A 20,435-nucleotide genomic window follows, 5' to 3' on the forward strand; every position below is an offset into this window, starting at 1 on the left:
CTGGGCACACAGCAGGGCCCAGAGGGGAAAGACGAGGGGGGATAAGCTGTGCGGAGTACATCAGGGTAAGTAAAATTGGGGTTTATTATAAACCAAGGGATGTATGATAAATTTTAAAACACTCTTTCATACAGAGCTCTGGTTTTTCGGGACACGTATCACATTGATATATTGTGTCCTCCCTTGTCCCCCTCTTATAGCAGACTTTGCACCTCTTTTGACTTTTTCCCTTCTTGAAGGTTGGGGAACTTCTCCTGGAAAGTGTTGCCCTGGTACGATGCGTGTGGCCTTGCTTCCAGAAGTACTGGGTGCCCCCCCCCCTTCTTGGTCCCTATAGATCAGGTTCTTGATAATCACCTCTTGAAATTCCAGGAAAGTTCCCGTCTGGCCTGTACATCGACGTAGCACGTACGCATTGTATAATGCCATCTGTATGAGGTGCCCGGTCAGCTTCTTATACCACACCGCATGGCGCTGTAGGGCTTCAGGACTTGATCTGACAAGTCCACCCCTCCCATGTACCTATTGTAGTCCAGGATGCAGGCTGGTTTGGGGGTCTCTGTACTGGTACCTTGTACTGGTACATGGGTACTGGTGTGGCCATGTATTGTTGTCAATACAAGGACATCTCTCTTATCCTTGTACTTGACACACAATATGCTGCTACTAGAATGTGCCCTGCTCTCACCCCTTCTGAGTGTTTGCCCAAGCAGAGTCTTAGGGAGGCCCCTCAGATTTCTTCTAGCAGTGCCGCATGCCACAGTACTTCTGGAAGCGAGGCAGTTGAAGAGTGGGACGCTGGTATAAAAATTATCCAGGTAGAGGTGGTAACCCTGGTCCAGCAGTGGGTGCACCAAATCCCACAAAATGTTTGCATTAATTCCCAGTAAGGGGGGGCATTCTGGGGGCTGAATACTGCTGTCCTTTCCTTCATATATCCTAAATTTGTAGGTATACCCTGATGCACTCTCGTACAGCTTATACATCTTCACACCATAACTTGCCCTCTTACCCGGCAGGTACTCGCGGAATTGAACCCTCCCTTTAAAATGTACCAAGGACTCATCAATAGAAATACACTTCTCAGGGGTGTATGCTTGGGAAAACCGGGCACTGAAACGGTCTAATAGGGGTCTCCGTTTATACAAACGGTCAAAACTGGGGTCATCTCGGGGTGGGCACGGCTCATTATCAGTATAATGTAAGAAGCGAAGTATTGCCTAATTTATTTCTTTTTTTAGGTTACAGTTCAGTTCTGAAGTTGCTTTGAGGGGCCCATATATTAGAAACCCCTATCAAACACACCATTTTAGAAACTAGACCCCTCAAAGTATTCACAACAGCATTTAGAAAGTTTATGAACCCTTTAGGTGTTTCACAGAAATTTAGAGCAAAGTAGAGGTGAAATTTACATTTTTTTTTTGTCAGAAAATCCTCTTTATACCATTTTTTTTATAACACAAAAGGATTTATCAGAGAAACGCAACTTAATACGTATTACCCAGATTCTGCAGTTTTGAGAAATATCCCACATGTGGCCCTAGTGTGATAATGCACTGAAGCACCGGCCTCCGAAGCAAAGGCGCACCTAGTGGATTTTGAGGCCTCTTTTTTATTAGGCACCATGTCCGGTTTGAAGAGGTCTTGTGGTGACAAAACAGTGGAAACCCCCCAAAAGTGACCCCATTTTGGAAACTAGACACCTTGAGTAATTCATTGTAGTTTTCTTGGGGTGCATGCGGCTTTTTGATCAGTTTTTATTCTATTTTTAGGAGGCGTGGTGACTAAAAAACAGTAATTTTTTATTAAAATTTTTTTTTACAGCGTTCACCGTGCGCTATAAATTACATATTCACTTTTGTCAGCACTTACTAGGCTTCCGTCGATGGCATACCCGGACGCCATTGTTTGGTGTCCGGCTGCCATAGTCACCATCGACGGCCGCTATCGTGTAGCAGGCCGGCGATGGCAGCTTAACCCCTAAAAAGCTGAGATCTCTATTGAATGCGGCTTTTAAGGGGTTAATCAGCGGTGACACTGCGATCGGTCCCCGCTGTAGGAGTTGTGACAGCTGCTGTACGAGACAGCAGCTGTCACAGCTCCTGTATGTGTCGGTAGGATGGGCGAAACGGCCGTTACTCCCGAGACGTACTATTAGGTCATGGATCGCGAACGATACAGCTTCCATGACCTAATAGTACGTCCAGGAGCGGGAAGGGGTTAAATTCATCACACCTCGTGTCCCACAATAAGGGAAAGAAAGTAGTTTTTATTTTATTTTTTTACAGCGTACACATAAATGATGCAAAAAAATTGTTGTGAAGGTTATTACGGCCACGCCAATATCAAATATGTATATATTTTATGTATTAAGACTTATTTTAATGTTTATTGTAAAAAATGTGTGTGTATTTTTTTTAAATTTAATATTAATTTGTTTTTACTTTATTTTTAAACTATATCTATATGCCAGTACATTAGCCTGTGTACTGATAGTACACAGGCAGTTGTTAGGACATACCTAAGTATGCACTAACAGGAAATATGGTAAGACAGCCCTGGGGCCCTTCAATGGACCCTGGTCTGTCTGCCCATATATGGTATGTCCCTCAATCGCGTCACAGGGATTCCTGTGATGCAAACCAAGTGGCATCCCCCCTTCTCATTTTCTCCTGAATGCTGCGGTGGTGCTCAGCTTTGATCGCAGCATTCAGGGGAATAACGGCGGAGATAAGAGGTTTCTCTCATCTCCGCCGTTATAGAGCGGGACTGTGGCTGTGTAATACAGCCATTGCCCCGCTCCTGACAACAACTGCACGCGGTCAGCACAAGGTGATGCGGCTGGCGCTGCACTAATGAGCGACGGCGCAGGCACTGAAGACAGAACATGGGGGTATTTTGCAGTGCGCCTGCCATGTTCTGTCTTTAGTGCCGGCGCTCATTAGTGCAGCGCTGGCCGCATCACCTCATGCTGACCTCGCGCACATGTCATGACTCCAGAGCGGGGCAATGGCTGTGTTACACATGTATTAGGAAAAAAGAAAGAGATGGATCCAGCGCTGTGTCCTTGAAATTGTGTTTAAAAACGGAAACTATTTCCAAGTTTTAATGAAAAATGAATAAATATAAAAACAGGTAACATTGTAAATGGATATTCTCAAGAAAATTTCGTAGGATATGTGGCAGTATGTGCGGTGCCTACGCGTTTCTGACGCATACAGCGTCCTTAGTCATGGCTTCTGCAGAAGCCATGACTAAGGACGCTGTATGCGTCAGAAACGCGTAGGCACCGCACATACTGCCACATATCCTACGAATTTTTCTTGAGAATATCCATTTACAATGTTACCTGTTTTTATATTTATTCATTTTTCATTAAAACTTGGAAATAGTTTCCGTTTTTAAACACAATTTCAAGGACACAGCGCTGGATCCATCTCTTTCTTTTTTCCTGACTTCTTGCGTGTGCCGACACGAGGATCCGTGTGCAAGTCTATACATGCGATAAGGTGAGCTGGAGGAATCCTCCCAAACTTTTTCTTTACACATGTATTACACAGCCACAGTCCCGCTCTCACAACATTCATGTGTTACTATACTAAGTTGTGTGGCCGCACAGCTAAGTATCGAAATACATGAAATAACGGTAACAAACCGTTTGGGGGTGCATGGTATCGAAACAGCATCGACATTTCGATGCATCCTGCATACCTAGATGGCTGGTATATAATTAGAATGCGCCTCTTCAGTTGTAAACATGCGTTATGTGGGGCTCACTCAGATATGTTTTGCCCCCCCCCCCCTGTGCTAAACCCCTAGCTACGCCTCTGGTTACATCAGATAGATCCGGAGAAATCTGTAGAACTACTGAGCACAACATTCGCTGACATCTGCTACACCAGTAATACTGCATCTCTAGCTTTCCTCAAGACGTTTAGGAGAAGGATACTATCAGGACTATTGGACTGACTTTGTAGATTCCTTAGGTGCTGAGGCATTTTGAGCTGCTGAGTATTTATTTTAGCCACAAGAAAAGCGCCTAATGATGAGGAAGGGAACTGATGGTTCCCTTGCCTCATCGACGCAAGAAAGTGGTGGATGATGTGCGCTTGGCTGATGCTGCGAGAGGTGAGGTGTATGTGTGTTTTGAGGGCCCGCTTAGGGCGCATTTGAAAGCTGAAATTAGAGAGAAGATTTGGAAGGATGACTATGTGGAGATTTTTGCTCTGTTGCCATTAGAAAAGTTTAATCTGGACCGGTGGAAACCGGAGGAAAGTAAAAAGGACGAAGAGTAGCAGCGTCATTATCTGTTGATTCCTCGAACGTTTGCGAATTGGCTGCAGGCCTTCGCTATTCTGGCTAGTGTGGTGGGCAAAAAGGCACCGGAGAATTTCCTACATAGATTCCGTGGGGAGGCGTACAGGGTATACTTGGGTAACGCATGGTTGAGGTACGATGAACAATTTAGTCAGCAGAAGGCGGTGCGGTCTTCCTTCAGATGGGATCACAAGGACATTAGTCTTTGGATGGGATTCATTTCGGCTCCAAAAGCAGGGGCATCAGCCCTTTTGTGACGCAGCCAGCGGTCAGGGGTCAGCAACGGGACGGTCGGCTTCATCCGGGAAAGGATGTTACTGGCAGTTCAATGAGGAGCATTGTAAATTTTGCTCTGATTGCAGGTACACGCACGAGTGCTCCTGTTGCTGAGGCGCCCATGGTTTGTCCTGATTCTTCAGGAAGCATAAGGGCAAGCAGGGGGATGTTGAACAGAAGGGGGGCGACGCCGGTGAGGGTGGAAAGGATGCTTCTTATTTGGGTACACTCTTAAAAACGGAAGGTGGCGGATTTATTGTTTCTGGGTTTTGCGGAGGGTTTTCGGATTCCTTGTACTTCTGCAGTACGGGATGGGGTGTCCCGCAATTTGTTGTCTGCTTTGGTGCGGCCTGATTTAGTTACGGATAAATTGATGAAAGAGGTGTCTTTGGGCCACATGGTTCCTGGTTTGCGGGTTTCCCCTTTGGGTTTGGTTCCAAAAAAGGTTAACAAATTCCGCCATATACATCACTTATCATATCTGGAAGGGGAGTCGGTGAACGATGGCATAGATCCTAACCTTTGCACAGTTATACTTCGTTTGATGCTGCGGTCGTTTGGGTTCGCAAATACGGGAAGGGCTCCCTTTTGGCAAAAACCGACATTGAAGCCGCGTTTCGTTTGTTGCTGGTGCAGCCGGAGAGTGTTTGTTTGTTAGGTTGCTGTTGGCAGGGTGGATATTTTGTTGATTGTTGCCTCCCGATGGGCTACTCCATTTCCTGCACTTATTTTGAGATGTTTAGCACGTTTTTGGAATGGGTGGTTCGGAGTGAGACGCAGGTGCCGTCGGCGCTGCGCTATGTAGACGATTTTTTTGTTTATCGGTCCTCCAGCTACATATGTGTGTGCAGTGTTGCTGCATAAAAATGGAAAAGGTGGCAATTGACTTTGGTGTACCGCTGGCGCCCGAGAAAACTGAGGGACCTACGACGGTCATCAAGTTTCTGGGGATAATTATTGACTCGGACAGACTGGAATGTCGTTTGCCTGAAGGTAAATTGCTAGAATTGAGAGAGTTGGTGGCTAGTGCGTTACGCAGGAAGAAGATTCAGTTACGGGACTTGCAATCCTTATTGGGACGTTTTTTGCATGTAGTATTAAAATGCCAATGGGGCAGGTTTTTTGTACGTGGTTGGCTAGTGCAACCGCGGGGGTTCATTCTCCCCATCATTTCGTGAGTTTGCCCTGTGAGTTGAAAGTGGATTTGTTGGTGTTGGGGGAGTTTTTGCAAAGCTACAATGGTCGGTCCGTTCTTATGTATAGGCCAGTGTCTAGTGTGGATTTGGAGCTCTTTACGGATGCGTCAGGTGCTTCTGGTTTTGGGGCATATTTCCAGGGGCAATGGTGCGCGGATGTCTGGCCTAGTGCATGGCGTGAATGTGGTTTTGTCCGTAATTTGGCTTTGCTAGAATTGTTCCGATTGTGGTGGCTGCGGAAATCTGGGGTGATTGTCTGAGAGACAGGAGAGTGCGTTTTGTGTGTGATAATTTGGGAGTGATTCAGGCCAATTGGCCTCCAGTTGTGCGATTATTGCGGCATTTGGTTTTGAGGGGGCTGGTGTTGAATTTGTATTTTGTAGCAGTTCATGTTCCACGGGTGCTTAATTCAGTGGCTGATTCCCTCTCTCGTCAACAGTGGGACAGGTTTCGTATTCTAGCGCCGGGGGGGAAAATCATGGCATTGCATGCCCGGAGCATCTTTGGAAGGTGGTATGACGGTGGCGATGTCGTTAATTAGACGGTCAGTTAGTGGGGTTACATGGAAGAGGTACAGTGCGGTTTGGCGGGTTTGGGAAGCCTTGTTGGGGAGTACTCAGGTGAGTATTGAAGCCGTGCTTGCTGTATTTTATAGGTAATTCTTACAGTGAGGGGGTGTCTGCTTCGGGGGTCTCTCGGCGTTTGTCTGCATTAGCTTTTTGGTTAAGACTCAGAGGGGAGGAGGACGTGACTAAGTCTTTTTTGGTTAGGCAGGCGATGAAATGTTTTAGGAGGGGTTCCGTGTCTAGGGATTATAGGAATCCGATATATTTTGATCTCTCTGAATCTCTTTGTGAGCATTTGCAGTCTGTTTGTGTGTCGGGGTTTGAAGTACAATTGTTTATGCTGGCTTTTTCTTTCTTTCTTCGGGGCGTTCCGGATATCGGAATAGGTGGCGGCAAGTAAGCGGGTATCTGGGGGTTTATTGTTCACGGATGTTGAATTGAAAGGGCCCTCCCTGTCATGCTTGCTACGCAGATCAAAGACTGACCAAGCGGGGAAAGGTTTTTTGGTGCGCCTACATACGTTAATAGGGTATAGGGTATGCCCGATTCTCTGTTTTCAAGATTTTTTGACTGTTAGGCCTGAGGGGCCAGTATCTTTGTTGGTTCATGCAGATGGCCTATCGTTGTCAAAATATCAGTTTGTGCAGGTTTTTCGGAAATGTATCCTGTTGTCTGGGTGGATGGGAATGGGATATAGCTCTCACTCGTTTCGAATTGGCGCAGCTACTGAAGCTGCCAGGTGGGGTTTATCCCCGGCGATGGTCAAAAGGACAGGTAGGTGGGAGTCGGACAGATATAGGATTTATCTCGGGCCTAATTTGCTTTAGGGCGGTTGGGGTGAGTTATGTTGTAGGTGTGGATTGATTTGCTTACCTTACTATTGTTATGTGTTTTGTTCTAGGTGTGGGCCCCTGCTTGATGTGGATAATGGGTCACTCATACGTGCACTGGGGAGGTGTCCAGGCTGATGTTCGTCCGGCTGGACGCCAGCTGGGCTTGGACCAGTACGAGGTTCAGGTCAGATGGTTGGGTTTGAGGGGCATGCTTTGGTGCAGGCTGTTGCCGGAGCTTCCGTTTTATGCAGGTTTGGATAGGGCACCTGATACTTTGGTCATTCACCTTGGCGGAAATTATTTAGGAATGAGGTCGTCCAGGGATGTTAAATTGGACCTTTTGCGTTTGTGGTCCTCATTTCCGGGTCTTATCATCATATGGTCTGACATTGTGGCTCGCAGGGTGTGGAGACAAACGTGTTCAGTGCAGAGTTTGAAACCGGTTAGGGCAAAGGTTAATAAAGTTGTGGGATAATTTGTGGCTCGCAATGGTGGTGTGGTGGTGCGCCATAGGGAGTTGGAGGGGGCCAAGGTCGGCTTTCTTCGGTCTAACGGGGTCCGTTTAAATGATGTGGGGTTGGACATGTGGACTCTGGGCATTCGAGACGGTTTGGAAAAATCCCTGTGTTTGTGGAGGGACGTTCATGTGTAAGGTGTCACACATGAATGTCATGGCGGTAGGAGAAGGGGTCTTTGAAGGCACGTAATGGAGAACAACATATGACATTGTGGGAAAAGAACTCGGCCATTTAACCCTGGGTAGTATCGTAGGGGCTGGGGAGTGGTTACCTAGCTTGCTTCATACATTCCTGATGGGTAGGGTCCCCAGGAAGAGTAGGTCTTGGAGATGGTTGGTGCCCTCAGGTCAGGTGCAGTAAGGCTGTAGGACAATAAGTTCCAGACCTGACAAGGAAAGGATGGAGTTAAAATATAATGCCTGAAGTGCCTCCAAGGATACTTTAACAGGGGAATGTTTGCAGAATAGAGCAGGATGTTAATTTATAGAGTGTTTGTTATATTATGGTTATGCTATTTGATTGCATTTGAGTATTTTTGTGTATAAATGGCTGCTGTGGCCTTTACACCAATTTCAAGTTGTGGGCCCTTATTGGGTTACTGTTGGTGGGAAGTCATAGATAGCAAAGGCATCAAACATACCTTAAGACAAGTGGTCAGGTCACTCATAGGGGAGTTAACCCCCCCCCCCCGCAGATGGCACTCCCCAGTAGATGGCACTTCCCTGTAGATAGCACCACTGTAGCACCCTGTAGGAGCGGAATCCCTCTGGCCGGGGATTCCGATTCAAGAGGAGCCGCTGACGTTACTGTGACATCTCCTCTTAGATGCCATTACAAAGGAGCTGGTAATAAAGTTAAATAAAAAAACACCAACACAGAAAAAATATTCCATTGAAATAAAAATCCCCCACAAGACCTTTGTTGGCGTTTTTATTTTCAATAAATTGGTTGTCATCTAAGTCGTCTTCGAATCCGACATAGTCCAATAACCAAGCCTGTAAAAAAAATGCACACAAAAAAACAATAGTAACACTAAGTAAAAAAGCAAAACCATTATCATACTTACCTTCATGGGTCTTTGACAGTAGACTCTAAGCTGTCATTGGTTAGTTTACATTACATTGGCCCGGGTTACCTATGTTCATTGGCCTACTTTTAAACCCCATTCACATGCAGAAGAAATAAGTCTGCTTCATTTTTATTCGGCTCCGCGAAAAAAATCCTCTAGAATAATGAGCATGTTTATTATACTCGTAGAATAGCAGTGGGTTAGTTGGAGTTGGAGATATCAGGAACTATTCCTCTTTTCATCTACACCTGTTTACACCTGTTTTAATAAATCTCCCCATGTCTTGTATAGCTGAATGGTATTCCCAGCCCAACACTTGCAGCTGCGTATGGCCTGCGGTGGGCCTGTGTGCTTAAAAATGCTAGGGCTGATTTTAGGTCCCAGTCCGTTCCTGTCCACATATATGGTATCACCAAACCAGGGAGAACACTTTTAACAATTTTTTGGGTGTGTGTCTCCAGTGGCACAAGCTGGGCGCGACATATTTGCCACTTAAATGTCATATCTGGGGAAAAACTGCAATTTTTACTTTGCACCATCCGCAGCACAATCATTTATGGAAAAGACCTGTGGTGGGGGGAGGGGGGATGCTCACTACACCCCTTAATAAATGCCTTGAGGGGTGTAGTTTACAAAATGGCAACACTTCTCAGGAGTTTCTTTTATTATTTCACATCAGAGCTTCTGCAATTGTGAACCAATACTTTGCAAATCGCCAAATTAGGCCTCAATTTCGCATGTTACTCTTTTACTCCTGAGCCCTGTTGATCGTCCAGGCAAAATATTAGGGTCACATGTAGGGTGTTTCTAAAACTGAGAAACACAGCATAATAATTAGAGAGCTGTCTTTTCATAGTGGCACAAGCTGGGCACCACATGTTGGCATATCTATGGAAAAATTGCTATTTTCACTCTGCAACATCGAGTGTACACTAATTTCTGTAAAACATGCGAGGTTAACATTCTCAGTACACCCCTAGGTGAATACCTTGTGGGCTGTTGTTTCCAAAATGGGCTCACTTCTGGGGGGTTTCTACTGTTTTGGTGACATAGTGCCAAAAAACCAATCCAGCAAAATCTGCACTCCAATAGCTAAACGGCGCTCCTTCCCTTCTGAGCCCTACTGTGTTCCCAAACAGCAGTTTATGACCACATATGGGGTGTTGCTGTACCATAGAAATTGCTTTACTTATGTTGGGGTGCTTTTTCTCCCTTTATTTGTTGAGAAAATGAAACATTTTGAGCTAAAGCTATGTCTTATTGGAAAAAATATATATTTTTATTTTCACTGCCCAATTCTAATAAAATCTATGAAACACCTGTGGAGTCAAAATGCTCACTACACCCCTAAATTAATTACTTCAAGGGGTGTAGTATACGATATGGAATCACTTTTTTGGGAATTTTCACTTTTTTGGTCCCACATTGGGCTTTGCAAAAGCGACATGGTGCCAAGAAACCAATCCAGGAAAATCTGTGCTTCAAAAGCCAAATAGCACTCCTTCTCTTCTGAGCTCTGCCTTGTGCCCAAACAGAAGTTTATGACCACATATGAGGTATTGCCGTACTCGGGAGAAATTGCTTTACAAATATTGGGGTTCTTTTTTTCCTTTATTTGTTGAGAAAATGAAAAGTTTTGTGCTAAAGCTACATCTTGTTGAAAAAATGTAAAATGTTTTATTTTGACTGCCCAATTCTAATTAAAAACTATGAAACACCTGTGGAGTCAATGCTCAGTTCACCCCTAGATTAATTCCTCAATGGGTGTAGTTTCTTAAAATGTGGCACTTTTCTTGAGCTTCCACTGTACTGGTCCTTCAGGGGCTTTGCAAATGCGACATGGTGCCGAGAAACTAATCCAGCAAAATCTGTGCTCCAAAAGCCAAATAGAGCGCCTTCCATTCTAAGCCCTGCCGTGTGCCCAAACAGCCGTTTATGACCACATATGGGGTATTTACATACTCTGGCTGGAGAAGTTGTTTTACAAATGTTGGGGGGCTTTTTCCTCTTTATGCCTTGTGGAACTTGATTTTTTTTTTCTAGCTAAAACATCTTATTGGAAAATTGTAAATTTTTTTATTTTCACTGCCCAATTCTAATAAAATCTATTAAATCCCTGTGGAGTCTAAAATGCTCACTACACCCCTAAATTAATTCCTTTAAGGGGTGTAGTATACTAAATGGAATCACTTTTTTGGGAATTTTCGCTGTTTTGGTCCCACATGGGGCTTTGCAAAAGTGACATGGTGCCAAGATACCAAACCAGGAAAATCTGCGCTCCAAAAGCGCATCTGTGCTCCAAAAGCCAAATAGAGCGCCTTCCATTCTAAGCCCTGCCGTGTGCCCAAACAGCCGTTTATGACCACTTATCGGGTATTTACATACTCTGGCTGGAGAAATTGCTTTACAAATGTTGGGGGGCTTTTGCCTCTTTATTCTTTGTGGAAATAGTTTTTCTTTTTAGCTAAAACGACATCTTACTGGAAAAATTGATCGGCGCTGCAATGTAGATAAGAGTAACGTTTTTATTTTTAAAAAACGAGCATTTTTGGCCTAGTTATGACCATTTTTGTATTTATGCAAATGAGGCTTGCTAAAGTCCAACTGGGCGTGTTTAAAGTAAAAGTCCAACTGGGCGTGTATTATGTGTGTTACATCTGGGCGTGTTTACTTCTTTTACTAGCTGGGCGTTCTGACGAGAAGTATCATCCACTTCTCTTCAGAACGCCCAGCTTCTGGCAGTGCAGACACAGAGTGTTCTCGAAAGATCACGCTGTGTCGTCACTCACTTCCTGCCCCAGGTCCTGCATCGTGTCGGACAAGCGAGGACACATCGGCACCAGAGGCTACAGTTGATTCTGCAGCAGCATCGGCGTTTGCAGGTAAGTCGTTGTAGCTACTTACCTGCAAACGCTGATGCTGCTGCAGAATCAACTGTAGCCTCTGGTGCCGATGTTGCCGACACGATGCAGGACCTGAGGCAGGAAGTGAGAGACGTCACAGCGTGATCTCTCGAGAACACGCTGTGTGTCTGCAATGCCAGAAGCTGGGTGTTAACTAACAGAAGTGGATGATGCTGATTCGTCAGCATCATACACTCCCATTCCTAACGCCCAGCTAGTAAAAGAAGTAAAAACGCCCCGATGTACACACATAATACATGCCCAGTTGTACTTTTGCAAGCCTCATTTGCATAAATACAAAAATGGTCATAACTTGGCCAAAAATGCTTGTTTTAAAAAAATAAAAACGTTACTGTAATCTACATTGCAGCGCCTATCTGCTGCAATAGCAGATAGGGGTTGCAAAATCTGGTGACAGAGCCTCTTTAAATAGCCAATTATTTTGGCAATATATGGGTAACCCCTGACTCACGAAGAGTCACCCTCCAGCACTCAGGAGAGGAAAACCCCCCTGTGGAGGAAACCTCTAGGGAAACCATGGCTGGAGGATTGCCCTTCCTCTGGACTTAGGAGGTTAACGCCAACTAATAATTCATCATAAACAGTGGTAGAACTGTGATCTTGGGTGAATTGGCTTCACATCCAGTTCCGCGTCTTGTGGGGTTGTAAAACTCAAGGTCCTCAGGCGCATTAAATATGGCGCTGCACGTGGTGGTATGGTCTTTTATAGAATCTTCATTCATGGGTTTTTTATTACATAAACACAGTTTTCATGGTTCCTACAGGTGTTTAATACTGATACATGCATGTCTCATTCATTATGAAGTCACGCAGAGAATTCTGAAGTATTAACCCTTTAAAGACTGCCTATGTGCCTTACTACAGAGACTGTTATAATGCACTTGTCACCATTCAAACCCCACTCATAAGACGTCTTAATAAAATATATATACGGCGCTATCGGGCAGCGGTTCCCGCAAGCGGCAGTACAATTGCGCCTCGGTGATAGTGCGGGCTCAGGAGCTGAAACCACACCATCACCACCGGGTGGCAGCTGTATGTTACAGCTGACACCCTGATGTAACGTCTAAGACCGGAGCTAGCCTCCGGTTCGGCCGATTAACCCCTTAGATGCTGTGTTTAATAGAGATCGCAGCATCTGAAGCGTTTTTAGACACCGGCACCCCAGCAACGTGATCACTCGGTTGCAGGTTTCTGCTATGGCAACTGGAGGCCTCTCAGTCTGCCAGCTGCGGAAGCCTTCTATGCCTCGCTCGGAGACAGAGACTAAAAGGATTCCAGTATGGACGGCTAGATGGAGACGGCTGTGCAGTGGTGTCCACTGTACGTTACAGTTGACACACTGCTGTAACGGCAGGAACTGGCGCTAGCTATGATTCCTGCCATTAACCCCTATATGCAGCAAATGAAAGCGATCGCTGCATCTTAGTGGTTTGTAGCAAATCGGCAGCCCTGCCATATCCCTAGTGGGACTAAAAAAAAAGTGTAAAAAAAGTAAAAATAAAAATGTAAAAAAATAAAAGTTTCAAGTATTAAAATAAAACACAATTGCCATTTTTCCCTTATCAAGCCATTTATTATTGAAAAAAATAAGCAAACCATACATATTTGGTATTGCCTCGTCTGTAACGGCCTAAACTATAAAAAACTTGTTTTTTTTTATCCCGCTTTGTGAACGCCCTAAAAAAAAACTAAAAAACATTGCCAGAATTGCTGTTTTTTGGTCACTTTGCCTTCCAAAAATTAAAATAAAAAGTGATCAAAATTTTGCATGTAGTCAAAAATGGTACCTATCAAAACTATAGATCGTCTCGCAAAAAAAACTAGCCCTCATGCAGTTCCATCGACTAAAAAATGTAAACGTTATGGCTCTTACAACATGGCGACAGAAAAAAATACATTCTTTTTACAAAATTTTATCGTGCAAAAAGTTGTAAAACGTAAAAAAGTGCATAACTTTAGTATCACCGGAATTGTACTGACCCGCAGAATAAAGTTAACATGTAATTTATAAAGCGTGGTGAACGCTATATAAAAAAACAACTAGAAAAACTATGCCAGAATTGCTGTTTTTTGGTCACCTTGACTCCTAAAAAAAAGGGTAAAAAGTGATCAAAAAGTCACATGTACCCCATAATGGTAACAATAAAAACTACAGCTCGTCCTGCAAAAAAACAGCCCTCATACCACTACGTCTGTGAACAAATTAAAATAAGTTAAGGCTCCAATAAGTCAGGAAATAAAAAATATGCAGTTGTGCAGGCACGAGGGGAACATTTTTTCTGTTTTCAAGCGGTGATTTATCAAGGCCCTAAAATTAGGGAACCAGGAAGGGGAGGACTCAAACATATCTGCTGGAAGCGAGGGTGCCCGTATTATACCAGGACAACACTTTCCAGCAAAATTAGCCAAACTGCAAAGGTTCAGAGTGTGGACCAAAAGGGGGATAAGAAAGGACACCATTTATCAGTGCGACACTGGCCTGTGCATAAAGGATTGCTTCACAGCGTAACACACATCTATGGATTATGTTATTGGTTTTTTCGCCCCATTATTATACCACCTGACTATGCCCCTGATGTACTCTGCCAAGCTTACATATGCTCCCACATTGTAAACTAAAATACCAGTAAAACTCCAAACAAAACTACTACCAAGCAAAATCCACAGTCCAAAAGCCGAATGTTGCTCCCTCCCCTCTGAAACCTACAGCGTGCCCAAACAGCAGTTTACTTCCACATATATGGCATCGCCAAACCAGGTAGAACCCTTTTAACAATTTTTGGGGTGTGTGTCTCCAGTGGCACAGGTTGGGCACAACATATTTGCCACTGAAATGTCATATCTGGGGAAAAACTGAAATTTTTACTTTGCACCATCCGCAGCACAATCATTTATGGAAAAGACCTGTGGGGGGGTCTAAATAAAAAATGCCTTGAGGGGTGTAGTTTCCAAAATGACATCACTTCTCAGGAGTTTATTTTATTATTTTACATCAGAGCCTCTGCAATTGTGAACCAATAATTTGTAAGTCGCAAAATTAGGCCTCAATTTCGTATGGTACTCTTTTACTCCTGAGTCCTGTCGATCTTCCAGGCAAAAGATTAGGGCCACATGTAGGGTGTTTCTAAAACCGGGAAACACAGCATAATAATTAGAGAGCTATCTTTTCATGGTGGCACAAGCTGGGCACCACATATTGGCATATCTATGGAAAAATTGCCATTTTGACTCACTCACTACACCCCTAGGTGAATACCTTGAGGGGTGTCGTTTCCAAAATGGGGTCACTTTTAGGGGGGTTTCTACTGTTTTGGTCCCACAGGGGCTTTTCAAAGGTGACATAGCGCCCAGAAACCAAACCAGCAAAATATGCACTACAATAGCCAAACGGCGCTCCTTCCCTTCTGAACCCTACTTTGTGCCCAAACAGAAGTTTATGATCACATATGGGGTATTGCCGTACCATAGAAATTGCTTCACAAATGATTGCGTGCTTTTCTCCTTTTATTTGTTGAGAAAGTGAAACATTTTGAGCTAAAGCCATGTCTTATTGGAAAAAATATATATTTTTATTTTCACTGCCCAATTTTAATAAAATCTATGAAACACCTGTGTGGTCAAAATGATCACTACACCCCTAGATAAATTCGTTGTGGGGTGTAGTTTCCAAAATGGGGTCTTTTTTGGGGTGTTTCCTTTGTTTAGGTATCACAATACCTCTTCAAAGGTCCTCCTAGGCTTCCTGTCAGTGTGACTGTCACGTGACAATGACAGTTAGAATACATTACACTACATAGGTAGTGTAATTTACTCTAGCAGCTGTCAAAGCTGCAAGTCTAAATGTCCCCTAGTGGAACAAAAAGGGGGCATGGCTTTGACATGGCGGTGTGAGGACGCATTTTCTTGGACAGGGTGCATAGACTGGCGGGCCCCCGGGCCAGTGATGTTGCACGGAGAGCCTGGGAGAAGGGGGCCAATCTAATAATAGTCTAATAATACCGGCCCGCGGCCGCCCTGTACCCGACCATCACTTCAGATGGTCAGGTACTGAATCGTACTCATCATTTCCCGATACACCTGGTGGCGGTGGGTACAGGGTAATGGACGCAATAGTCAATAGTCAATCATAGTCAACTACCCTATTGATTTTCCGATCCAAAAAAGCAACAGGAATCTGCATAACCAGAATATAGAGCAGATCACACATGAAGTATATGTGTAGCTCTATAGGTTGATTCCAGGGTGTTAGACCCAAACAGCATCATAATTCAATATGAGACCAAAAGAGAAAATAGATGCTGAGAGACAAGGAAGTAATGAAAATACAAAAATACTTTATTGACATATAATAACACATATAAAAAGAATCCATAAACCCACAGTAAAAACACGGATCCTTGACTGAAGCATTAACCAAACCATATATCTGTATATGAACGGTGAATGAGATACATGTACGTCCCTTGATAAATATGACAAATGTGTGTGAACATCTATGAAAGTAAAGTCTATTTAAGTAAATAGATCAACTATATGCATATGTGAATGCAAAGTACTGCAGACTAGATAGAATCACATCCAATAGTCAACAAGATAATTTTAACAATGCTAAAGTTTGTAGTCATGATACAATGATCGTAACAACACACAAGGCGTTATGAATACAATGGGATCAAACATGCAAGAAAATCCAGTAATAAGGTAAGTGAAATTGCACAAAATAGATAAAGTCTCACATACCCATGGTAAATAAGCAGAGTGAATGCAGCCAAGGTCCACCCCAACGTGCGTTTCGGCGCTAATGCCTTCGTCTGGGGGTGGTGACCACTTTGCTTTACTTTACTTTAGTGAATTGCTATTTGTAAACTTGACTATAACGGATTCACATGCGGTAGGTTTTGTTGCAGAAGTTTAGTGTGAATCCACGGTAAAGATTGGCTTCACGATCAAGGTTTGCAAGGTGAAATATGTTAATTTAAGTAAATTCCATAGCAAATTGTGTACAGCCAAATCTGGCCATTGAAGTGAAAGTGCTACTGTCTTTTTTTGAGCCAGCAGCATTCAGATTTGAGAAGTGTAGATTTTTTTTTTTTATTTGATAAATATTCAGTTTAAATTGTTTCGAATTTTTTCATATATTTGAGATTACATCAACTGTATAAGGTGCTTCAAGTACCTTTTTGCTGTTGCGTATAAGAAAGCCCTTCTCTCATTGTATAGATCCATCAGGTGAATGTAACCCTGATCTCCGGCTTCGTGGTCACCAAAAGGAAGGATATGGATTGTCCTGGAATCCTAATCTTAGTGGAAACCTACTTAGTGCATCTGATGACCATGTAAGTCGTTTTCGTTTGTTTTGTTTTCCTTGTTCTAAAATCGCAATGCTTTATACTGAGCCCCCACTAAAATATTGTAAGGTGTTCACAAGCAGGGCAGTCTAGCTTTACTTTATTATAGCAGATTTTTTTTCTAGAATTGTTTTTAGATTCTTTCGTTTTATAGGTACATTTATGTCACTGCAGAATTAATTGACCTGATTAATACATGTTTTTTTTAACCTTGCAGACAATTTGCTTGTGGGATATCAGTGCAGTGCCCAAAGAGGGCAAGGTGGTTGATGCCAAGACCATTTTTACAGGACATACTGCCGTGGTGGAAGATGTTTCCTGGCACTTACTACATGAATCCCTATTTGGATCTGTAGCCGATGACCAGAAACTCATGATGTACGTGTTGTACTCGTCTGGTAAAATGTGTGACTTGAATGAGTGTATAAATGTCATTAAGAAAAAAAATCCATATTCTCTCCATCTTGCTCCTTCCTGTGTTCTGTATTTTATTTGGATATTTATTTTTTGGAGACGGTGTGCAGAGGAGATTTAAACCTTTAAAAAGTCTACATTGTGCTGTTCAGTGGGGAATTTGCTATTTTTCCCTAACATGTTACAAAGTTTTCTATACACTCCTCAACGTTGAAATTGCAACACCAAGAAGGGCAAGCTATAAGGTTGTGCAAATCAAGGAAGCAGCAGGTGTCGCTAAGATCTGCAAGTGATCACATTTTCAAGCACCGAGCTCCAATCTGTGGCATGTGGGACGAGCATAAAAGCCAGACTGAAAGCAAAGTTTTTTTTAACCACATGATACCTCAAAAATCAGATCAAGTGGTGTGGGATGATTGTGCGATGCCTCCTCTTCGTCGTTGTAAGAGTTATCGTCACTTGTCGCAAACTGACAGGGACAGAATCTTTGAACTGAGAGGCCTTGGTTTATTACTATCGCTACGAGCCTAGGCAGAGAATCCACTGCTCAACATTGCGTGTCCCGTAGGCTGGGGGAACAACAAACTGGAATGACAGCAAGACTAGTCTGATTGGAAGAATGGCGCGTAGTGATCCATTCTGTACTGCAAGTGAAATTGAACGTCACATCCGAAGCCTAGGGCGGCAACCAGTGTCGACACAAATATCAGAAGGCGTTTGCATGACATTGGGCTACGAGCCAGACGTCCAGCTACAGGTGTTCCATTGACCACACGCAACCACTCTCAAAGGCTATCAAGACCAGTTAATGTACCCCAAAATTATGTAATTAAAAACTATTTTGTCATGCAAACAAGCCCTCATACAGTTATGTTGACTGTAAAACACAAGCAGCTTTTTGCAACTCCGTGCCATTCAAGTGCATGGGACTGAGCTGCAGTACCAGCCACAGCCACTATCTGTGCCTGGTGAGCAATGAAGAGGACGAAGCACCACGGCCACTTCAGTCAGCTGATCGTGGGGGATTTTAATCCGCCCCCTACCGATCTGATTACCTATCCTAAGGATAAGTCATCAAAATCCTAGGAAAACCCCCTTTTAAGCAAATTTCTGCCCCGTTTTACATGTGAGTCTAGCCACTGATGTGGATTTCAGGCTAATGCATTTGCTTTTAGTCACAAGATCAGTAGCGATCACTGGTTTATGAGGCTTTGTTTATAATGAGTCAGGAATGAAGTGGCGGTAATTGTCAAACAGTGGAGAATGGTTTGGTGAACAAGGTAAGGTAAAATGTGGCCGCAGGGCTGCCCCGACCGATGTTCTAATGACCCAAACTAACTGCGTCATAGGGATATCTAAGGCTGGTTTCAGACTACTATAATGTAGTTGTATGTTAACATTTGTATTCCGACCTAGAGATGGAGAAGCTAGATATCTGTTTTATGGTTACCGACCAGGTCCCAAGGTTTATGGAATTTGAAATCTTCATTGTGTTTATCCTTTTGCCTCACTGTTCCTGTTCTCTCTGTTGTAGATGGGACACTCGATCAAACAACACATCAAAACCAAGTCATTCTGTGGACGCTCACACAGCTGAGGTCAACTGCTTGTCATTTAACCCCTATAGTGAGTTCATCTTAGCTACTGGGTCTGCAGACAAGGTAATACAATCATTCTCTTAGGCCTTTCTCAAACATTTACATTTTGGTGCAGTTTTTGCTGGAGTGGATGCTAAACAGAAGAAACGTATAAAGGAAAAACTTTCCATTTTTTTTTAGTCAAGTTTTGTTTTTAGCTGAATATAAAGCCCATAAAGACTACAATGTGAGCACCACTTTAGGGCTTGTCCACACGTAACGGAATTGCTACGTATTTTCCATCTGGAAATGCGGGTGGAAAATACGCAGCAAAGTGGTTGTGAATGCTCAAATGTCATCCACACGCTGCATAAAATTTCAGTCTTGAAATTCACCTGCGCTGCATATTCTTCTTTCCGCAGCATGTCCATTGCTGCTGTGGAAAGTGGACTGAATTGCTGCGTTTTTCAGAGGAGATATCAACATTACACAGGCTTGAAAAAAAAAAAACGTAGCAATATAAATGCATGAAAGGGAGTGGTTTTTCCGCAGCAGGTTGTCTGCTGGTTTTCACGGAGATGCTTCAGAACTTTTCTGAAGCAATTTCGTTACGTGTACAAGCCCTTAGGCTCCATTCACACAAGCATATCCGATTGGCATGCATTATTCACGCACTCGCAAATTGAATTGATGTGCAAATCACGCATCGCACACGGATGTGCATGCGTAACGCACCAATATAGGACATGCAGTGAGTTTCACTCAACGGACTCTCGCTGCATGAAAACCCCTGCATGTGTGAACGGCCCCATTGAAACCAATGGATCCGTGTGCTGCACGTGATTTCCATGCGCAGCACACGGACATTATTCACGTTCGTCTGAATGAGCCCTTAGGCTTTATTCAGATGAACTGGAAATACGTGCGTGCAACGCGCATGATTTGCACGCGCGTTGCACGGACCTATATGTGTCTATGGGGCCGTGCAGACATGTCCGTGATTTTTGCTCAGCGTGAGTCCGCTGAAAAAAAGTCACGACATGTCCGTTCTTTGGGCGTTTTGCACGCATCACGCACCCATTGAAGTCAACGGGTGCGTGAAAACCACGCATGCCGCACGGAAGCACTTCCGTGCGAACTGCGTGATTCGCGCAAGAGCTGTCAAAAGGATGAATGTAAACAGAAAAGCACCACGTGCTTTTCTGTTTACAAACATCCAAACGGAGTGTCTTTGAGATGAGCGAACCCGGACAACCGAACCGAACTTCACCGGGTTCGGTCGAACTCGTTTTGGCCGAACCCGGCAAAAAAATGGCCGGTACGCGACGTCAGGAGATAGTCACTGTTCAGGGTGCTGAAAGAGTTAAACTGTTTCAGCACCCTGGACAGTGACT

General features: G+C 43.8%; 2 protein-coding genes across 2 annotated transcripts in view; both read left to right on the forward strand.

Moving 5' to 3' along the window:
• Nucleotides 1-20,435, forward strand: part of LOC142733358 (histone-binding protein RBBP4-A-like) — a 153,759-nt gene that overhangs the window by 128,963 nt on the left and 4,361 nt on the right. The window lies entirely within an intron of this gene.
• Nucleotides 5,460-19,216, forward strand: LOC142733354 (histone-binding protein RBBP4-like). Its single transcript, XM_075849519.1, has 7 exons — nucleotides 5,460-5,586; nucleotides 7,257-7,372; nucleotides 7,591-7,630; nucleotides 16,866-17,038; nucleotides 17,268-17,428; nucleotides 18,999-19,125; nucleotides 19,178-19,216. Exons 1-7 carry the CDS (start codon nucleotides 5,460-5,462, stop codon nucleotides 19,214-19,216), a joined length of 783 nt encoding a protein of 260 aa, XP_075705634.1.

The sequence above is a fragment of the Rhinoderma darwinii genome, unplaced genomic scaffold, assembly GCF_050947455.1.
Source record: "Rhinoderma darwinii isolate aRhiDar2 unplaced genomic scaffold, aRhiDar2.hap1 Scaffold_94, whole genome shotgun sequence".
Lineage (NCBI taxonomy): Eukaryota > Metazoa > Chordata > Amphibia > Anura > Rhinodermatidae > Rhinoderma > Rhinoderma darwinii.

What these genes read in the sequence shown, in the direction of transcription:
- LOC142733354 (XM_075849519.1), top strand. Translation starts at nt 5,460, where the DNA reads ATGGAAAAGGTGGCAATTGACTTTGGTGTACCGCTGGCGCCCGAGAAA. An exon ending in GGAATGTCGTTTGCCTGAAG is followed by an intron (nt 5,587 to 7,256) that starts GTAAATTGCTAG and finishes GTTTTGTTCTAG; the next exon opens with GTGTGGGCCCCTGCTTGATG. An exon ending in TGGACCAGTACGAGGTTCAG is followed by an intron (nt 7,373 to 7,590) that starts GTCAGATGGTTG and finishes TGTGGCTCGCAG; the next exon opens with GGTGTGGAGACAAACGTGTT.